The 20,284-nt window shown below is 35.2% G+C and overlaps 2 protein-coding genes across 3 annotated transcripts; both read left to right on the top strand.

The window, feature by feature from the left end:
• Nucleotides 1-875: 875 nt before the first annotated feature.
• LOC133286395 (F-box protein CPR1-like) lies at nucleotides 876-4,268 on the top strand. Of its 2 annotated transcripts, XR_009748121.1 has the most exons (3): nucleotides 876-2,310; nucleotides 2,955-3,783; nucleotides 3,910-4,250. XR_009748121.1 is itself a non-coding variant. In XM_061483804.1 (2 exons), exons 1-2 carry the CDS (start codon nucleotides 1,181-1,183, stop codon nucleotides 2,992-2,994), a joined length of 1,170 nt encoding a protein of 389 aa, XP_061339788.1. In that variant the 5' UTR covers nucleotides 876-1,180; the 3' UTR covers nucleotides 2,995-4,268. The 2 variants fall into 2 exon arrangements, 1 of the variants encoding a protein (XP_061339788.1); XM_061483804.1 differs by having other exon boundaries at nucleotides 2,955-4,268.
• Nucleotides 4,269-14,185: 9,917 nt separating this feature from the next.
• Nucleotides 14,186-20,090, top strand: LOC133286421 (E3 ubiquitin-protein ligase UPL5-like). Its single transcript, XM_061483838.1, has 3 exons — nucleotides 14,186-16,063; nucleotides 17,081-17,670; nucleotides 19,398-20,090. The coding sequence occupies exons 1-3, from the start codon at nucleotides 14,371-14,373 to the stop codon at nucleotides 19,659-19,661; spliced, it is 2,547 nt and encodes an 848-aa protein (XP_061339822.1). The 5' UTR covers nucleotides 14,186-14,370; the 3' UTR covers nucleotides 19,662-20,090.
• Nucleotides 20,091-20,284: the final 194 nt, after the last annotated feature.

Genomic DNA, 20,284 nt, shown 5'->3' with positions numbered 1-20,284 from the left:
TTGCAAAACTATCCATTCTTTAAAAGACATTTTGATCCTCCAAAAATAAATCGGGATAAATAAATACTCATTTTGTTAATTTTCTTACTTGTGAGTTTTTTTTTTTTTTTTTTTTGGTAATATTACTTGTGAGTTTTAAATCTCATACACAACCCTCTAAAACTACTTAAAACAACCGAACTGGACTTGTTAAAAGGAAATAAAGAGAAGTAAATAACTTATGTAAACTTTCACAAATTACATAATGAAATGCATTTGTTTTTTGCAAAATATCAAATAGATTTCAGTTTACGCAGCAAATTTCAAATTTAATAATAGCCATCTTATTTCGGAAACTTCTCATCTCCTTTTTATTAAAGATTTCACTATTGATAATATTATTAGAGTTTATAATTCTCGTATCATAAGAGATTAAATTTTCGACAATTCCAAAATTATATTATTTTAAAGGATGAAAAAATTATGAAACGAATAAAATTCTCAAAATATCATTTATTAATTTTTCCAATTCTCAAAATATTTTCTTATATAATAATCAAAATAAACAATTACATAATATAGATATATAAACTTACTCAAACAACGACATCAGAGGTTTTTTAAAAAAAAGAATAAGATTAAGCAACTATAAAAAAAACACTATTGCCGTTATATACGCAACTAAGAAAAAAATTAATTTATATTTATAAGAACAGTTTTTTAATCTTTAAAATAAAAATATAAAAAAATAATTTGATAATCTATATTTTATAAAAATTATTCTAAAAGTTATAACTGTTTTTAATTTTCGGAATCAAATTTAGAGAAGAGATCAAAATTGTTTTTATTATATGTTTTAACTTTTAATTTTTAAAATAAAAACTAAAACACATTAACCAAAAGGCTTAATTATGAACAGCACAAATCATTCAATCACATACTGAAGTGCATTTAAAGGTATAATGGAAATTAAAGTTTTGCAATTACTAACTACTTTGGTGGAATTACTGACTATTTGGTGGAGGAGAAAGGATAAGATAGTAAAACAGTGGAGCTGTGTTATAACTTGTAAGGTTGCGGCAAAGTTCCCCTTTTCTCGATTTCTCCAGAATCTACTCTGAGAAACCCTAACAAAAAAAAAAAAAAAAAAAAAACTGAGTGTACGAGGATATCTGAAACAGTGGCAATCGCCACCCAAAAAATGGTGGATCTTCCGCCGGAAGTAATCACGGAGATAATCTTCCGCCTGCCGGTGAGCTCCCTCCTCCGATTCCGATCGACGTGCAAGTGGTGGCGGTCCCTGATTGACGCCACCCATTTCATCTTCTCTCACCTCAACAAATCCATCGAGTCCAATTCCAACATCAAAATCATTATCCGGAAGCACAGCGATCTCTACCAGATCGAATTGGACTCCCTCGAAAAAGTCGTTGAGCTCAACCACCCGCTCATGTGTTACAGCAACCGCATCAAGGTTTTGGGTTCCTGCAACGGCCTCCTCTGCCTCTGCAACATCGCCGAGGACATCGTCATGTGGAACCCTTCAATTCGAAAGCATCGGATTCTGCCGGCGGTGCGCCTCAACCGTGGCGAAGAAACCTCCCTCTTCGCGGCAAGGGTTTATGGACTTGGATACGATTCCCTCACCGGTGACTATAAACTGGTGAGGATTTCGTATTTCGTTGATCTTCATAATCGCACTTTCGATTCTCAAGTCATGCTCTTCAGTTTGAGAATGGATTGTTGGAAAACCCTTCCGAGCATGCCTTATGCTCTCTGTTGTGCACGGACCATGGGTGTTTTCGTTGGCGGTGCCTTGCACTGGGTAGTTACGCGAAAGCTCGAACCAGATCAACCAGATCTGGTTGTTGCTTTTGACCTCAGGGGTGAGAGTTTCAGGGAAGTGCCTCTGCCAGTGGCCGTGAAGGGGAGTTTTGAAATGGAAGTGGCACTGTTCGGAGGGTGCCTTTGTGTGATTGAGAATCGAGTTAGCACACTGTTTGATGTTTGGGTTATGACAGTGTACGGATCACAAGACTCGTGGTGTAAACTTTTCACTGTAAAACTACCCTCTGACTTGAGACCCATAAAATCTGTGAAGCCTTTGGCTTACTCTAGAAATGGGGACAAGGTTCTCCTGGAACAGGACCGTTGCAAGCTCAGTTGGTATAACCTCAAAAGGGAAGATTTGAGTCACGTTGAAATACCAGGAATGCCCAAAAAAATTGAAGCCACGGTTTATGTGGGAAGCCTTGTCCCACCAGCTTTACTAAGTCAAACTGATGGTAGCAAGCACCAGAAATTGGGAGATGAAAAGACAAGGAAGAGAAGGTACACATAATCTCTTTTTTATAGTCCCCTTGAGATGATATTTGATAGCTGTAATGACCCTTTTTATTAACGGGCTGTACTGTGTGTCTCTGTCTGCTTGCAAGTTGACCTTGACTTAGAACAAGTCGAGCTCACCCATGTGAACAGAATGACTGGTAAAGAAAAGTATAAATATGAATGTCATGTTTTCTTTAGTTCTTGTTGAGTCAACTTGGAGTCAATATAGTGGGGTTCCATCTAAATCCAAGGATAATTTACCTTCTCTTTGCTAGAGTTAATTTTTCAAGGTTGAATTGTGGATTATAAAAATTTAAGATAAGAATCTCACAGCATGCATCTTATTGTAAAATGGGAGTGGATTCTCTTATGTAAAAAAATGGTCATGTGGTCATGTTTTTTTATCACAACTATTCATTCATGATGAGATAAGAAAGAGAAAAGTATATAACTTTTGAATGAGTGGTTGTGATCAAAAAACATGACCACATGACCACTTTTTCACATTAGAGATGATTCACTCCCTTAGATCTATGTCTTCATCAATCACATCCGGAATCGGTGGGCCATTTTTTATCTTTTTATTTTACTTTTCAACCCTCCTCATCTTTGTGTGATAGTGTGATGCTTGCTTCCTTTTTTTACAGGGATGACTTTCTGTCCCAGGGATTCAAATTGACGTTGTAAGCGAGCAAAACGAGGAAACGGTACATAGCTGAAACTGGTTTGTCGTGTGAATTGATACCTTGTTGAGTTTGCTAAAATTGGTGGCCTTGAAAAATAGATACCGTGCATATACTGCATCATGCCGTTCCTTTTATTCGCAGGACAAGTCTGGCTATCTGTTGTATGATCGTTTAGACACCCTCTTAACCCCACTTGAGAGAAAATGCGATGTAATAATGTTCAAACTTTTGATTGCCTCATTAGGTAGTTTATGCACGTATGTGTTATGGAAATGAATCCTCTCATCATTTATTTAACATTACCATATTATGTGAGAAAATTATAAACATATAAAGTGAATCAACACGGTGATGATTTTATAACTATTTATTCTAATATATATATTTTTTATTATTGATTCACCTTTCTATATTGATTCACTTTTTTATGATTATGATTTTTTCAAATGACATGATTATGTTAATTAACACATGAGAGAGGACCATTTCTAGTTGTAGGCACCCTTATACAAGCCACTGTAATACATAAATCTTACATATGGTTTTACATGAATGGTTTTTTCTGTTGGAAGAAAGTGCGTTTGCTTACTAAAAAAAAAGTGAGTTTTGTTTCAAGGAGTCAACACGTATTTTTAGCGTGGGAAGGTTCAACTAAGGATTTGGCACTATTTCCTATTACTGGAGATGGTCCTACGAATATGACTTCGTTTGGGATACTAGAAGAGTTATTTCTGATGAGACTGAGGCCATGTCGATTGCTTGTAACAGCTGCAAATCTGTTGAGGAGTTGGTAGGTCCAAATATTATTAGGAATGTTTGCTCAAATTTCCTAATTCTATGTTTGTTTGATTGTTAAATATTACTGAGAATTTAGGGTAATTTTACAAAATTACCTTTTATAATTATTTTCATTCAGAACTTTTTAAAAATTGAAGCGAACGTCTATATCTCTTGGTTTATACTGAAATTGATGAGGTGGACGCTATTATTTCCTTGGAAAGCTTCGAGAATGGCTTTGAGATAGTAACCAGAAAAATATGAATCTTCAAAAGGCTTCTTCTTGTCTGATTAGTCTGGTGGAAGAGGTAAGGATTCGAAATTGGAGAGCATGGTTTCAAGCCAGTTTCCGATGTCAGAAGGGTTGTAGTGGATGGTTTCTGATGAGAGTTGGGTGATGTCGTCTTGAACGCTTCCCATGGCTTCTTCGAGCTGTTCAAGCTTCTGTTCAACTTCCACCATGTCCGATATTCTCACCTTGTAAAATATTCGCGAACACAAATTGGCAAAAATGAAAATATTTTTTCCCTACACATTATTCTTTTTTTTTAGTAAACTAAACACTATTTTTTGCCAGGCTTCTTGTTGTTGTTGGGACGAAGACGCTCGTGCTCCCTCTTCATCGTTCGTCTTCGATTTTCTATCATTGCTGGGGCATGAAAACACATGGTATTTTTGCCCCATAAATAGTATCAAATTTTCTTAATATCCGGAATTCTAAGAATACCACCTCTATGGTGGTATTTTTTGATGGTATTTTATAACCCAAATTGTTCACAAATCAAAATCATGACAAAATTATATTCCCAGAAATTTTTTCATAAACCTTATATTAATTGTGGATAAATCAAATTCCAAATATCTGTTTCTAAGGAATCTGAAAAAAAAAACTACCAAACGCCTTTTAAGCGTGACTTGAAGGGTGGAACACTAAAGCGGACCATGCTTCAAAGATCGTATGGTAGGTTGGATTCATGAAAATAGTCTTCGGAATTAGAGGTGAAATTTTGCATTCTAAGAGGTGATCGGATTAATTTCACTTACTCTCTACTTTAAAACGGTTGAATGTGATTCAAGAGATATTATTCTAATGGCGAACTAGTTAAATCCTAGAGTTTGACATGACCAAAGTGTAGTATGTATTTCTCTAAAACATTGGGCTTTTTTAACTTGCATTCATCCTTAATGGGCTCATGATTACTATTATTTGTTAGGCCCTATTATCTCTTTGCTTGACACATCAGCTTCTCTTACCTTTGTGAGGTCTTTTAAGCAACTAATTGGAAACGGTGTCGTTTATCAATGTGAAGGTTTATTAACCCTTTGATATCTAAGCTGATGAGTGTCGTGGCATTTTTACACTGATACACTGATATTCATTTCTCTCTCTCTTGTTCTTATCCTCTTGAAAGTTCTTCGATTAGGGTTTCTGAGAGAGAGAGTTTTGGGAAAAATCTGGCTTGTAGAGTGAGTATCTTTACATGCTGTTTTGGAGATCCTTGTTCAGCTCAACAAGGGGGTTATTTTGATCGGTGCACAATCTTGATTGATACTCAAACGGTGGAGAGGCAAATCTGCAAGGAGGATCGGTGAAGCTCACGGTTGTCAGCTTGGAGATCCAGTGAGAGGAACTATGATTCCTCTACTGTCTTGTGAAGATTGGTGACGTCTATTCCATTTTTCTTTGGGTTTTGATAACTGTTTACCGATCTGTTAAGCTTGATGTTTTTCCGTTCAAGTTGTTTGCTCTTGTTGTTCTGCTCTGTATATGAGTTTTTTTCATTTGATTAATTTTCTTTATCGTTGTATCTGTATGTCATAACTCTATACCTGTGATTCTTGATCTCTGAATAAACTGCATATCAGAGGGCGTTTAACCCTCTTTAGGCCCCAGGACGTAGGAAACTCACTCATACTGAGTTTCTGGACCTGTAAAATACTGGTGTCTCTTCTCTTTATGCTTTCTTTATTCTTTCTTGTTATGTTTCTTGCGTTACTGTTTGAGAAACGGATTTCCCAAATTACAACACAAAGAGTGGTAAAATTGATTTCAAAGAATTGTAATTCCTAAAGAAAATGGAGAGGTTCAAACCAAAATCAAATTAGTCATATCCATTAATATTTTGGATAATGATTGATATATGTAAAAAAATTGGTTGAATGTGAATATAACTGAGTTCCATAAAAGAATCCCCGGAGAGAAAAAACTCAAAATATGCTAAATTTGAGTTAAAAAAACTACGAAGCCATACACTTTTTGGCCAATGCACCAGGCAGTAACCCATTCATACCCATACAATAAATGAGAGCAGCGTGGAGATTATAAGAATAACGACCACACAAATTACTATCAATATTTTGTGGCCCGAACTAAATGGAAGATCAAATGATCTACCTTTCCCGTATGGTTGTCGCCCCAATTCATTCATTCATCTCATTATCCACCTCTCGGTCAAGAGCAAGAATATCACATCAATTATTTATAGTTCAAGCTTTTTCTGAACTTGGAGTCTTCTTCTATAAAGTCTAAAAGCGGATCCATGAATTTCTTCATTATCCATTCATCATGCATGGATTCTTGAGTAATATGGAAGTCATCTGAGTCCCACTAGTCCCATATGGATAACTAATCTCTTATAGAGATAAGTCTTTTCAGCTTGTCCACATGTACTTATGTCCTCAAGTCATACACAATAATACATGTTCTCCCTGTGTTTCATGTGGATAGAGTTGTATAATCAAAGTATGACCCTTAGACACAATATTTGATGCCAAGCTAAAGTCTATAGATGATCCACACTACTAAACAATGAGAAACTGTATCGAATGGTACATCTTGCAAAGATTTCTTGTGCAGTCTCTCGGCATTTCAGTTAAGTGCAATTTATTCCGCTAAGAAATTCACTCATGACATTAGCTAAGGTATATGCATCCCTATATTCATGAAGTCTGTACCTTAAATCACTGTGTAAGTAACCCAATATCGTACTAGTCTAATTGAGTCCACCAATACCTTTTATTGGTGACTCTAAACTAAGAACAATATTTAGCAAATTATCAAATAGTGTACTCAAGTCCTAACGATCATGAACCCATCATAAATTCTCAAGATACAACTTGATTATCTCAAGAGCCTTTATCTGTATGAAGACGATAAATATGAAGAGACAATTATGAAACAGATAAAGAAATGCTCTAATATTATTTATATAAATGCCAAAGTACGTAATGTTATCTGAGTTTTCAAATTGACTTTGACATTTATACTAACCATTATACAAAGTATAATTAAATTTAACAAGTCTTTTTTATGTTCTTTTCATTTTTAAAATAAAATTATTTATATGGCGTTAATTACTACAAAATAGAATCAAATTTAACGTCTCTCTATGTCGTTCTTTTCATTTTATATTTACGAATTTTTTGTTTACAAACTCTTACAAATTACACTATGTCTTACGAGTAAGACACTCTTCAGTGAAATCTTACTGGTAAGACATAGTGTAGTGTGTACGTTTATAAAAAAAAGAATTTGTCAATATAACTCTCATCTTATATAAATATCCACATTATTTGACAATGTTGAGTTTTATTTATTAATATATTTATATATATATATATATATATATATATATATATATATATATATATATATATATATTGACCTATTAAAGGTTCTAGATCAACAGATAAATAATTTATCAGATTTGCGCCACTTATAATGATTAAGTTTAAAAAAATGTGTATCATTTTAAATGATATAAAATTGTGTTATTTTAAGTGAGAGAAAGAGATAAATCATGGAAGAGAGAGTGGAAAGAAAAAGTTTTAAAGATGTGGGTCCTACCTCTATGTGAGAGTGAAAGAATGTAAAGTGTGTTATTTAAAATGTGTCATTTAAAATGACACACTTTTTTCCCTTAATTCTTTTTTTTTTTTTTGGTAAATAAAACGCTAAGGCCCAAAAACAAACAGACAACTAGCCTACGACTAAAGCGTGATCTCTCCCAACAGAAGAAAGATCATCTAAATACAACAAATAAATCCCAGTAGGAAGAGTCTCACATAAAACTTTATCAACTTCCTGCTCAGCATCCAGAATGTAATTAGCCATTCAGTCAGCGCAAGTGTTACCCTATCTATAAATATGACTAAACTTAATTCTCCAATCTTTCTATAACCATGTCCATATCCGAGTGATCAGATGACCCTCACGGACTGCTGCACCATTTTTAGTGAGCACAGAGATAGCACTCCTTGAATCACTCTCGATCTCAATATGACGGTAGCCTTCACTCCACACAATTTCCAGCCCACGAAGGATTCCCCACAATTCAGCTTTAAAAGCTGAACAAGAACCAAGTTTAAAGGCAAATCCTTTTATCCAATTACCATAAGAATTTCGAATAATGCCTCCACAAGCAGCTGGAGCAGCACCATCAGTATTAATTTTTGCAAACCCAACTTTCGAAAACTGCCACGAAATGTTAGCTATCACCGTTCTTTTACCCAATTGATGACTATTAGGCGAATTGAAAACTTGATCTACCTCCCTCACCAGATTTCTAATTATTCGTTCCCTTATAGACAGTTCCAATATAGTAGCACCATGCCTAACTTCATTGCGCCAGCACCAAGTCTTCCACACTGATAGGAAAAATGTTGATAACTAATTGTCGGGTAAATTAAGCCCCATTGTTCCTTTCATATTAACTTCCAACCAATGCTCCAAATCAGTTTCAAAGAAAATAGATCTGAAAAAATTAGGAACCAAATTACTCCACAATTTTTTCACCTCCAAACAATCCCTTAGGTGGTGTTTGGTTCGGGTATCTAGGAGGATGTCTACGCAAATGAAAGTGGGAAAGCAAAACAATCATGTTTGGTTCACGGTTTCCTTCAATTTCCCCATCTAAGCGATTTGCATAACTTTCAGCATTTTGTAGTAGATAGCAAGGAAAATTCACTGTTACGAAAGCCAATTTGTATGTGGTTTTTCAAACTTAGCCAGGGAAATGAAGGATAGGGCAAATGGCATCAGACCATATTACCCCCATCTAAAGCGCGAAGAAAGATAAGGTCAGCAGCGTAAGCTTATCTTCGTTTTGTGGGTTGAAGAGGAAATCAGGAAACGACGAGAGAAAACTCCCTGGTTTTGCATGTTCGATTGTGACCCAAAAGAGTAACCAAGGAAGTAAGTGTCGTTTAACAACTTAGTAGCTTATAGTGTTTACTTTCCAGAAATATGTGCTTTACCATTTCCGTCTCTGTTTAAGTTTATTTCACAAAATGCATGGTGGAAGGAACCACATTGTCAGACTTCAGCTTGACGATTGACCCTTTTTTTCGTAGATCCTGCATCATTGCCGACCGATTGTAGTTGCAGAGGAGTGACGTCAACAGAACCAACATTCACATCAACAGATCATGCATCCTTTCCGCTCGAGTAAGTCTTCCTTGGTTCAATCTTTCTTGAATAAGTGATATGAGCTATGTTAGACCGTATTCTTGTCTTAGGCGTTTGCATATTTGATTAAAGGCTTGTTTTTTTCATATATGTATCTCATTACGTTTTTGGTTATGTATATTCCGTATTTATGTACCGGAAAATCTGTATGGTTAACATAATTATTTTCGTTGTTTGATTATTACATCATAGAGACAGAAATAAAGAATGCGAGATACATCCTATAAAGAATGCCACAAACAAACCTTATGCTGACAAGAATTTAGAAACAACTGCTTTGCTTCAGAAACATGTTGTTGACCTCAGAATTGACTTCAGAAACATCTTATCCAAATCAGCAGTCATATATCCCTCATTTGCTCCTATTCAATACAGCTGTCAAACAAAAATTTTTGTGCCACATTCACATGACCTTATCTTAACCTTCCTATACAAGATCCACCTATGTACCCTCATTAGTCTTCACACCCACCTATTCCATATATATTACTATAACCACCTCTTGAAAGTCAGTCCTGATGAGGCAGTTAATAGTTTCCATCTGTAGAAAGAAGGTAATAGTCAGTCCTGGCTAAGTGGGTATATAAGCTAGCTTTGGAGTCATGATGACAGGGATATTGCAGTATTGTAATTTTGGAGTATCATAAATGGTTATGGACTGATATTGTATGGTAAGTGGTACTTACAAGAATTGCCAACAGGTATGTTCATATTAAGTTTGGTAGTCAATATTAAGTCAATATTTTTTATCTTATGGTTAGTGTTTTTATTTTACAGTATTCTATGGCAGCAGGCATGTTGAAGATGCAGCAGGTTGGTGATTATGTACTATTTGTTGCTGTCCTGTTTGACATTTCATATGTGTGTGCCCTGCGGGAAGACTTTTGGGTTGTCATCTAAAGCAAAGAGTTACCGGACAACATAGATTGAAAGTGTCTGGCATCATAGTTATATGATCAACATACACAGTATCACAAACAGAACCATACAGAAAGGGACATTTGCAGAAATATGTTGCATTAGTAGTTGACTTACTGTTACTGCCATTCATTGGTCATGTGAATCTGTGATGACAATATTAGTAATGTATGTTATCTGTAAAACTCTTACAGTTACTTAACTATTTCTATAAAGATGATTTTGGACTGTGAGGTTTGAGTATATTGTGCCTGTTTGGTTAATACATGAACACATACACCTTCACAAGATGAATAACTAACACAAATGATGAATGAAGAGGAAATATTTTATTTAATAACAATATGAGCACCCCGAATACAAACAAACAATTTGGTACAATACAATATAATGGTATTATGCTGATGAGTAATTAAACCTTAAATATCAGGGATGCCTCTGTACTATTTTTTTATTCATCAGAACCAACTGCACGAGTTACCTTAATCAATACAAGGAAGTAACAAGACTCCATCCCTCCATACATTGAAGGGAAATAACTGAAAATGAAAACAAGACTGAAGACCCAACTAATTTCTCAGACTCCATCTGCACTGCAATTACAAACTCCAACAGAAGAGCATAAAATGCAATTACAACAAGACTATTACAGACACCTTTTTTAAAAACAGGGTTATTTTGGTAATACCAACTTGTTTTTCCATCTATATTTTACCTCTAACCAAACATATATTTCATAAAAGTTACCTAATTTTTCCGGTAAAGTTTTTCTCAACCAAACAACTTTTTTTTACATTTTCCTACCTATCTCATTTTCCAACCATTTCCCTATCAATTACATTTCCCTAGTATTCAAAAAATTTCTCCTCAACCAAACGCCTCCTCAAAGCATGAATAATTGACTCACTTTCAGCATTGCAGATTGGGCACAGATCAGACCCTCCTACCCAACTGTTAATTTTTTCAACTTGTGATGCAATATTTTCCACATCAGGATTTTTGTTTTTTGAAGACCAGTCCAGCTCCACAACAAAGGCCACAAATCACAATCTTCCACACCTGCTTGCTCCTCATTAGTCAACCAACCATATACATCTTTTACTGCAACTGAAGTACTGCTTCCTATTATCCATCTTCGTCTGTCCGGGCCATCAGCAATGCACGGAGGAAGCGTTCCTTGGAGTATCACTATAGCACTCGGTCTGAGCCACTGATGTAACCCAGCAAAATCCCATTCTACTGAATTCAAAACAAAATCTTCAACTTTAGAGTTAAGATCAATAATAATAGTATCTGTCAGTAGCAAATCTTGCATACAAGGAGCATTAGTTATCCATTTTAATTCAATTAGTACTTCAACGAACGTAATTTCATATTTATTTTGTTAATTAGATTTGGGCTTGGTCGACATGTAATTAAGGTTAGTTCTTTTCTTGTGTTTGTTATCTGAATTGGCTTTGTTAGACTGTCAATTTTTATTTATTAATTAAATAAAGACAGTAAGATTTTTATTGAAAAATTTTGAGAGATTTTTTTATTTTCTTGTTATTAATTTAATTAGGGAAATAAATCATAATGTATCAAGCTAATATAATGAATTCGTATGAGAATCTCAACAACGGATCTACGTGCATCAATGATTGTTGAGATTTTTTATTTTCGTTTTGTTAATTTAATTAGAGAAATAAATCATCTTATATATCAATTTAATATGATCAAGTCATATGGAATCTCAACAATCATTTACGATTTGCAATAAGAGATTTTCATTCTCAAAATATTGAATCACATAATTTTAGGATTGAAGATATAATTGAGGAGGACATTATGTTTGGATTTTTTAAATTAATATCAGTGTTAATTAATATCCATCAGAATAAGCATTAATTCTATGTATATGATACCCAAATATGTGAGGATAATTTGTTTTTTTTATCATATTTAAATTACGTAATGTTCGATAAGTGAAATTAATTCGAAATGATTCACATCAAACTTCTTAATTTCTATATTGACAAATCAACTCTCAAATAAATCTATAATTTTTAATTATTATGTTTGTAAAACAAAAAAAATCTATCCATTTATTAATTAATGATTAATTAAATATTTTCACATGATATCATTATATTTGCATGGACTAATTATTCGAAACTTAAGATCCTATCAATTGAGTTATGAGGTTGATCGTGACAATATAACTTAAGGATCAATTTTTTTTTTTATTTATTTATCGCCAAAGATGATTGTGATAATCATCCAATATCTTTGTCTCACGTTAAGTTATAAAAGATTTTTCATTCTGTCCATACATCTGATTCGTGCATCTTCTCATCATAGTTTCACATTAATAAGTACTTTTTCTATGTAAAAATTTAAATTATTTATAATATAGATTAAATAAATCTAAATTAAAAATAAGTGAGTGATATGTCCATCTTATTAGTGTGTGAATGACTTTAATAAAAAAGATTTATTTATTTTTAACTTAAAAATAAAATATTGGATTTTTCTAACTTATTTGGTGAATGAATGATGATAGGACATCTCTACGGTAGCCTTTTCTTTGAAAGTGAAATTTCCAAATAAGCATCCGCTACTTCCAAGAGCCAGCCTAGCGCTCAAAAGAACAGATCTTCTTATATTAAGATTTTATTATGTACAATATTTGTATTTATCTATTTCTTCCTTAATAACAATTGAATCTTAAATATTTAATATATATGAAAAATGAGATGGATAATTTCTTTTTACGTAATCTAGTGCCAAAAAAAAAAAAAATCACATAATCAAATCACATGTCTAAATGGGACCTACAGCAACAGCAGCGAAATACACACCGTTGGAGGCTGAGAGTTGCGTCATTGGACGACACCGTTTCCAAACAATAAAAATAGTTATATGGCATTTAAATAATAAATATAATAACAAAGCCTAACACAATTAATAAATAGAATAAATATCATTTTCGGTCCTTGACAAATTTTACGATGCACGTTTTGGTCCTTAGCAAATAAAAAAGTTATTCGTGGTCTCTAGAAAATTCAAAATGGATTCATTTTAGTTATTTTGAGAGACTAATATGAGTCTTTTTTAAATTTGTGAGGTATTACAATTTCAACTAAATGAGTCCATTTTGAATCTTTTAAGGGCCACAAATAGTCTTTTTATTTATTAGAGACTAAAAGCGAATATCTTGAAATTTGACGAAGACTAAAAAAGATATTTACTGTAGTAAATAATATGATAGGGGTTGGATCTCTGAGTATATGTGTAGAAAAAACTTTTGTTGATAAGGGCAAAAAACCTATTCCGGTGATCTCTTTATTTCGAAAGAATTCATTTTCCACTATTGGTCAAGTATACATCGAGAAAATTAAAAGAAAGAGTAAAGACTCTTTTTGATCACTAACAAAAAAATACGGTCCCCACTTTAGTCCCTTACAAAAATAAATTAGTCAGTTAGTCCCTAACAAATTCAAGTTGGACCCATTTTAGTCCTTTTGAGGGACTAATATGGGTCTTTTTTGAATTTGTAAAGGACCGCGATTTTAACTAAATGGGTCTACTTTGAATTTGTTAGGGACTAACTGACTAATTTATTTTTGTAAGGGACTAAAGTGGGGTCCGTATTTTTTGTTAAGGACTAAAAATGATATTTACTCTAAAAAAAAGGGGAAGGATATTGTAACAACCAAGTTGTGTTACTACCAATCAATCTTACCATCAGATCGTTTACGTTGATCCAACGGTTATATTTATTTTTATCTTTGTGTGGTAATGATTTTCCAAATTTAATACTTTATATTTATCTCCACCTTTATATGGTTATGATTTCTCATATTTAATGCTTTCACTTTAAATTTGGGAAATCATGACCATACAAATATGAAAATAAATATAACCGTTGGATCAACATAAACGATCTAACAGTGAAATTTATTGAGGTTGTTACAATATCCTTAAAAAAACAAAATAAATATAAAAGCATAGGAATAGAAAAAGGTAAAAGACGAGGACAAAGAAGAGCAAAAACCCAACACACCCCAATGCCAAAACGCTCTCAGACTCAGTCTCAGTTCTATGCTTAGTGCTGTGTTTCTCTTCTTTCAACGCGGCGCTACCAATTAATAACTGTGGCACGACGTTGATGTTGATGATGGGTTTTTTCTCCGCTGACCAGTGACCCACTCGCGCGGCGGCGGCGCGTCCTAAATGTCTGTCATCGAAACCCCCGCCGTCCATCACCGTCACCCCTCGAAGCGCAAATTCGACGATGACGAAGAAGAATTATCGGACCTAGTCTGTGTGAGGATGAGGAAAGACGAGCCGAAAGCGGTGACTTCATGTTCGGGGGGTTCTGGTGTTTTGCAGTTCTTCGTTCGAATGATGTCGGAAGGGAACACGATTGTGATGAAGGCTTTTCCCGAGGACACCGTGAAATCCATTCACGAACGTATACAAAGCATGAAGGGAATTCCTTTGTTCGAACAGAGGCTTATCTACCGTGGTAAGCAGCTTCAATCGGAGCAGACTCTCGCTGAGTGTTCCATACAAAACGATGTCATCCTTCAACTTGTTGGTCGCATGCGCAGCACCGAGTACCCTCAGGCTTGGCAGGTTATAAACGACATGATTTCAATCATTTGTAGTTTATGTAGGGGTGAGATTGTTCCTGATTCTTTGAAGACCATCAAGGCTCTCATAAGCAGTTACATGAACATGACCCCTAGGATTGACAGTGAATCAGCTTCTGGTTATTTTCAGATTTTTATTTCTTCCAATGCCCCTGCTGTGCTTGTTACGCTTTACCTCTCTCCCTATTCAGGTAACAAAGAATGTGCTGATTCTTCTATTAGGCATTTGTTGACTTGTTGTCGTTCTATGTGGTCTAAGGCATTGCACACTCAGTGTGCCCGTATGGTGTTGGCGTTTTGTAAATTGCTTATGAGAGTAGGTTCCCATGATCCTTTATATCTCTCTTGTCGGAGTACTTTAGGGTCCTTGTTGGAAACCACCCAGGTCTCCTTGTTTGCTCTTGATAATGGTAATGGATCCTTCAAGGATCAAGATATTTTCCCGGAATGGATCACTTATCATGATATTTTCCCCTTTGTTCGTGAGCTTGCAAATAGCTTGTTGAGGGATTTGGATTCGAGTATGGAATCCCCCTCTCGTGTGGGGCCTTTGATCAATGACGTTGCTGATTTTTCCTCATTCTTAAACCCTTTGAGGGAAGGAATAGCGGCAATGCGACTTCTCAGGATTGACAAACACCATAATGACCTCTTGCTTGTGGAAGAGATTGAATACCTTCACCTTTTATACATTCAGTTATTGAACAAAATCGATCAGTGCCTTCAAAAAATGGGGCAAAGCATGCCTAGCCAGGGAATAATGGAAGGGGATATTCTTTATCCTGCATGCTCTCAGTATCTTTCCATTATCAAGGAATTGTATCAAATTTCTAAGCTTTATGATGGTGCTGAAGAAAAACTTTGGAGCGTTTTGAAGCGTCAAAGAAGTGTGCTGTGTGTACTAATCGTTAAATATGCAAAGAGGACTGACGAGCATCAGTGGATTCTCGAGCACAGGTGTGTGACAAATTTTGAGTCCAGGAGGCATTTGGCGATGATGATGTTCCCAGAGGTAAAAGAAGACTATGAGGAGTTACATGAGATGCTTATTGACAGGTCTCAGTTATTGACTGAATCTTTTGAATACATAGCACGAGCTGAGCCTGAATCTCTGCATGCTGGCCTTTTTATGGAATTCAAAAATGAGGAAGCTACTGGCCCAGGTGTACTAAGGGAGTGGTTTCTTTTGGTATCTCAAGCAATATTCAATCCACAAAATGCTTTATTTGTTGCATGCCCAAATGACCGAAAGAGATTTTTCCCCAATCCTGGTAAGTTTGATCTGAAATTCTAAATGGACCCCCCCCCCCCCCCCCTCCTTGCTTGTTTGCTCTGCTTTAGGAGAGTAGCTTCAAATTGAAAATGTTTGGCCAGGGCTTGCATTTCTCATATGGGAACAATTATAGAATATTTACAAATTGGTCTTTATTAGCATAATGAAATATGTTGAACAAGTATTCAAGGCTCAAAACCCTTGTACAAAGAAGTTTCAGTAAGTTAGACACCTAAGAAACAAATGCAATAGAAAAAGGAAAGAAAGTAGAAAGATAAAACAAAGCCTTACAGCCTTACTTTGTAAACCTCACAAAATTCAGCTGAAGGGTGTGGACTTGGCCTTTTTCTTAAATGGAATGTGCTCCTATTTGATGAAATCCTTGGAGTATCTCCACTGGCTTGTAGAGTAGGCCTACGGTGCTTCGATTTTTTTGGCGGTGTGGGGGACAAGTATCTAACGTCATGCTTGGCATGAAGCTCGAAAATCAATACTTACATCCTTTAACATCTCTTTATATGTATGAAAATTAATATATTTATATGTTCACCTTAAAAATTACTAGAGGTTAAATAAGTCAGCCGTTTGGGGGTGTTTTTTGACCATTGTATCATGTTTGAGCATATATCTAATGCATTTTAGGTACATTTTAAGATAAAGTTATGAGTATGCAAACACAAATGAATCTATATGGTACCAATCTGTTAGTATCTGTGCTTTCCAATGGCTCCTTGTCTGTTACACAAAGTTCTCATATTCGATTATCAAATGTAAATATACAGGTTAAAGGCTATTCAAACTGAAATATTTAAGTTTACATTGTGGACCTGTCCAACCATGAGTGTTTTGCCACTAAACATGAGTTCTTATTTAGTATTATTAGGGACTAGGGTTGCTTGTTACTTGTTCAGTGGTGGGTATTTTTCTAAACTGCTGTATATCTTGTATCAGTTGAATCTTTTAAAGCATTTCTGGATAATCAAGTTTAGCTTATCCTTTGTCTACTTGTTTGAAGCATCTAAGGTACATCCTCTGCACCTTGAGTACTTCAGCTTCGCTGGCCGAGTTATTGCATTAGCTCTGATGCATAGGGTGCAAGTGGGTATTGTTTTTGATCGTGTGTTTTTCTTACAATTGGCTGGAAAGAATATTACTTTAGAAGATATAAGGGATGCAGATCCTTGCCTGTATAGTAGCTGCAAGCAAATATTGGAGATGGATTCTGGTTTTGTTGATTCAGATGCATTAGGATTGACATTTGTTAGAGAGGTGGAGGAATTAGGACACAGGAAAGTGATTGAGCTCTGCCGTGGTGGGAAAAGCCTTGTTGTTGATAGTAAGAACAGGGAGAATTATATTGATCTTCTCATAAAGGATCAATTCGTAACATCCATATCTGAGCAGGTGTCACATTTTGCCAAAGGTTTTGCCAGTCTTCTTTCAAACTCAAAGCTCCAGCAGTTCTTCTTTCAAAGTTTAGAGCTCGAAGATCTTGATTGGATGCTGTGTGGGAGTGAAGATAGCATTTCTGTTGAAGATTGGAAAGCACACACTGAGTATAATGGCTATAAAGAGACAGATATTCAGATATCTTGGTTTTGGGAGGTATGTATATACTTCTATTATTAAATTACAGTGTCTATCTCTTTAACTTCCTTCTTCTTTTTTTCTCGTGGGCGACAAGTACCTGCTATGTGAAGGCTGTCTCTGTTTCCATTTAGCCACAAAGCAAATGGTTTTTATTGCCTTATTGCTTCTTGGAAAGCATCTCTGCCTTAGCTACTTATAAAGTTTCCCCATCTCCACAAAGGAATTGTTTTCCTAGCATTGCTTTTGGAATTCACTTCTATCCTAAAATGATCAGCGATCATGCTAGTTTCCTTTTATGCGTTAGTGTAAATTATTCCTTTCCTCTAGCTTAGATAGGTTCAACCTTTGATGTGCTTCACATCATTTACAAATGTCTCTCTTAAGTTCATTTATCCCTCCAAAAAGTAATTGTTTTTGTTACTGAAGTCTGAAATCATAATTGTCAAACCTTGTTTTCAAAGACACTATTCAGTAGTTCAATAAAATATTGTATTTTTCTTATTCACTTGATAACAAGATGGCAGCATAAATAGGGATCTTGGGTAAAAGGCTGTACGCTAGGCCTACAAAATAGGAGAGGCAATCTTTCCCTAAATGATAACCAAAATTACAGATGGAGAATTCATAAAGCATATAAACTAATACCTACATATAGCTGTACATAAGAGACAGAATTTTCCAATTCTGTCTATCCCTAAGGATCAGGAACTGATCACCAACACTCCTCAATCTCGATGGTAGATCTCTATCATGGCCATATTGGATCCCAGGTTCTCATAAGTAAGCTTTGGAAGAGCTTTAGTCAAAATGTCTCCTATATGGAAGCACGAGGGTATGTGCTCAAGATTGAAAGTCAGTTTTTTCTTTTACAAAATGACAGTCAATATTCACATGCTTGGTTATGTCATGATGAACTGGGTTCTTGACAATATTTATGGCAGCCTTGTTATCACATAGGACTTTCGTAATGTAGCTTGAATGGATTCTAAGTTCCTTAAGCATTCTTTGCAACCAAATTCCTTCAGAAATAAATACCATGGGCCATGGCCATAAATTCAGTCTCAGCATTGCTTTGTGCTTTAGACTGTTTCTTACTTCTCCATGTGACCATATTTTTCAATACCTCTTTTCAGATTCTTCTTGAAATGAAGGCCTCTCTACCTGGGTTCCGTGTTAGGTATTGTAGGATTGGTTGACTGCCATCATGTAACCTTTCTTTCTGCACGAGATTTTTGTATTGTTTGCTGTCTATGTAGCACTTCCACTCAATCGCTTGATAAATGTCAAGCTTCTGTCAATATTGTGTTGAAATATTCAGTGACAGTGGTGTCACCTTGCCAAAATTTCCTTCTCTACAACCGGGCTAATAAAGTTGTGTTGATGATGATTGTCAATTTGAGCCCTTATCCTGATAGCACCTAGTTTTTAAACATTTTGAATGTACCATTTTATGCTGAATTGTAGTCTCATAACAAAATGTATTGATGTAGTTGCGAATTTGTCCAAAATGCTAGCGTATAGTTTCACCTTTTGTTGAGAAGTCTGAATATCAACTTCCCCCGTCTCTACTTAATTTACTTAAAATCTCTTTTTAACATAAACTGGGTGATTATTGCATCCTCAGAATAATTAGTTCTGGAACGGAATGTTTTTCAAATAAATCAGTATTTCAAGATTTGCCAAGTGTTGCTGCTCAGTATTTACATTTTTAAATATTATGTTCTGTTAAAAAAACTTGGCAGATTGTTGGGAGAATGACAGCGGAACAAAGGAAGGTTCTTCTATTCTTTTGGACATCTGTGAAATATTTACCGGTTGAAGGTTTCCGGGGTTTGGCTTCCCGTCTCAACATTTACAGATCCCTTGAACCTGGTGATCGCCTTCCTTCTTCTCACACATGCTTTTACCGGCTGTGTTTCCCTGTTTATTCATCTATGGCTGTCATGCAAGATCGTCTTGAAGTCATTACTCAAGAACACATTGGCTGCAGTTTTGGTACTTGGTGAATGAAGACACCTGCAATCTGGATACAAGTGGTTTTGACTGCACATAGAGTTATCGTTACTCAGCTTTTGTACAGATTATAGGAGTCTTCCTTCTATTCTCTCATTGGATGATGTGAGAAGGTTCCCCATGCAATGTCATTGGTCTATGTCAAATGTTTATATGGATAAAATATCAATAAAACAGGATTGTAGGAAAGAAAATTCGCTATTTGTATGATCTATCATTCTAGTGGATAGCTGTTAGTTCGTCATGCCATGCAGACGGGGAATATGCCCACCAAATTATTTGTCTTTCTCTATGATGATCGGGTTACCGCTGAGGTTTACTCACTTCCCCATCCCCCTCCCCTTGAAAAAAGAGAAACAACAAAACTTCAAGCTAACTGTCTTTGTTTAAAATTTTTTACAGGTCAAAGGAGAATTTTTTGATGTGGTTATTTTGTTATGAGTTGTTATTGTTTAGCTATAATAGATAATGATTACTTTGTCATAGCTTTTGGTTATCTTTAATTCGAATTCTTCAAGAATTATACAAGAAAATAACCATTGAGGTTTTTTAAGGCTCGTTTAGTTGCCCTTTAATTATGTTGTCTTTTATCATATTCTGCTTCTAGAAATAGTTT

Source organism: Gastrolobium bilobum, unplaced genomic scaffold, assembly GCF_033153095.1.
Source record: "Gastrolobium bilobum isolate Gb01-03AN ecotype WA unplaced genomic scaffold, APGP_CSIRO_Gbil_v1 utg16135, whole genome shotgun sequence".
Taxonomy (NCBI): Eukaryota; Viridiplantae; Streptophyta; class Magnoliopsida; order Fabales; family Fabaceae; genus Gastrolobium; species Gastrolobium bilobum.
This window is presented reverse-complemented; position numbering and strand designations above follow the sequence as displayed.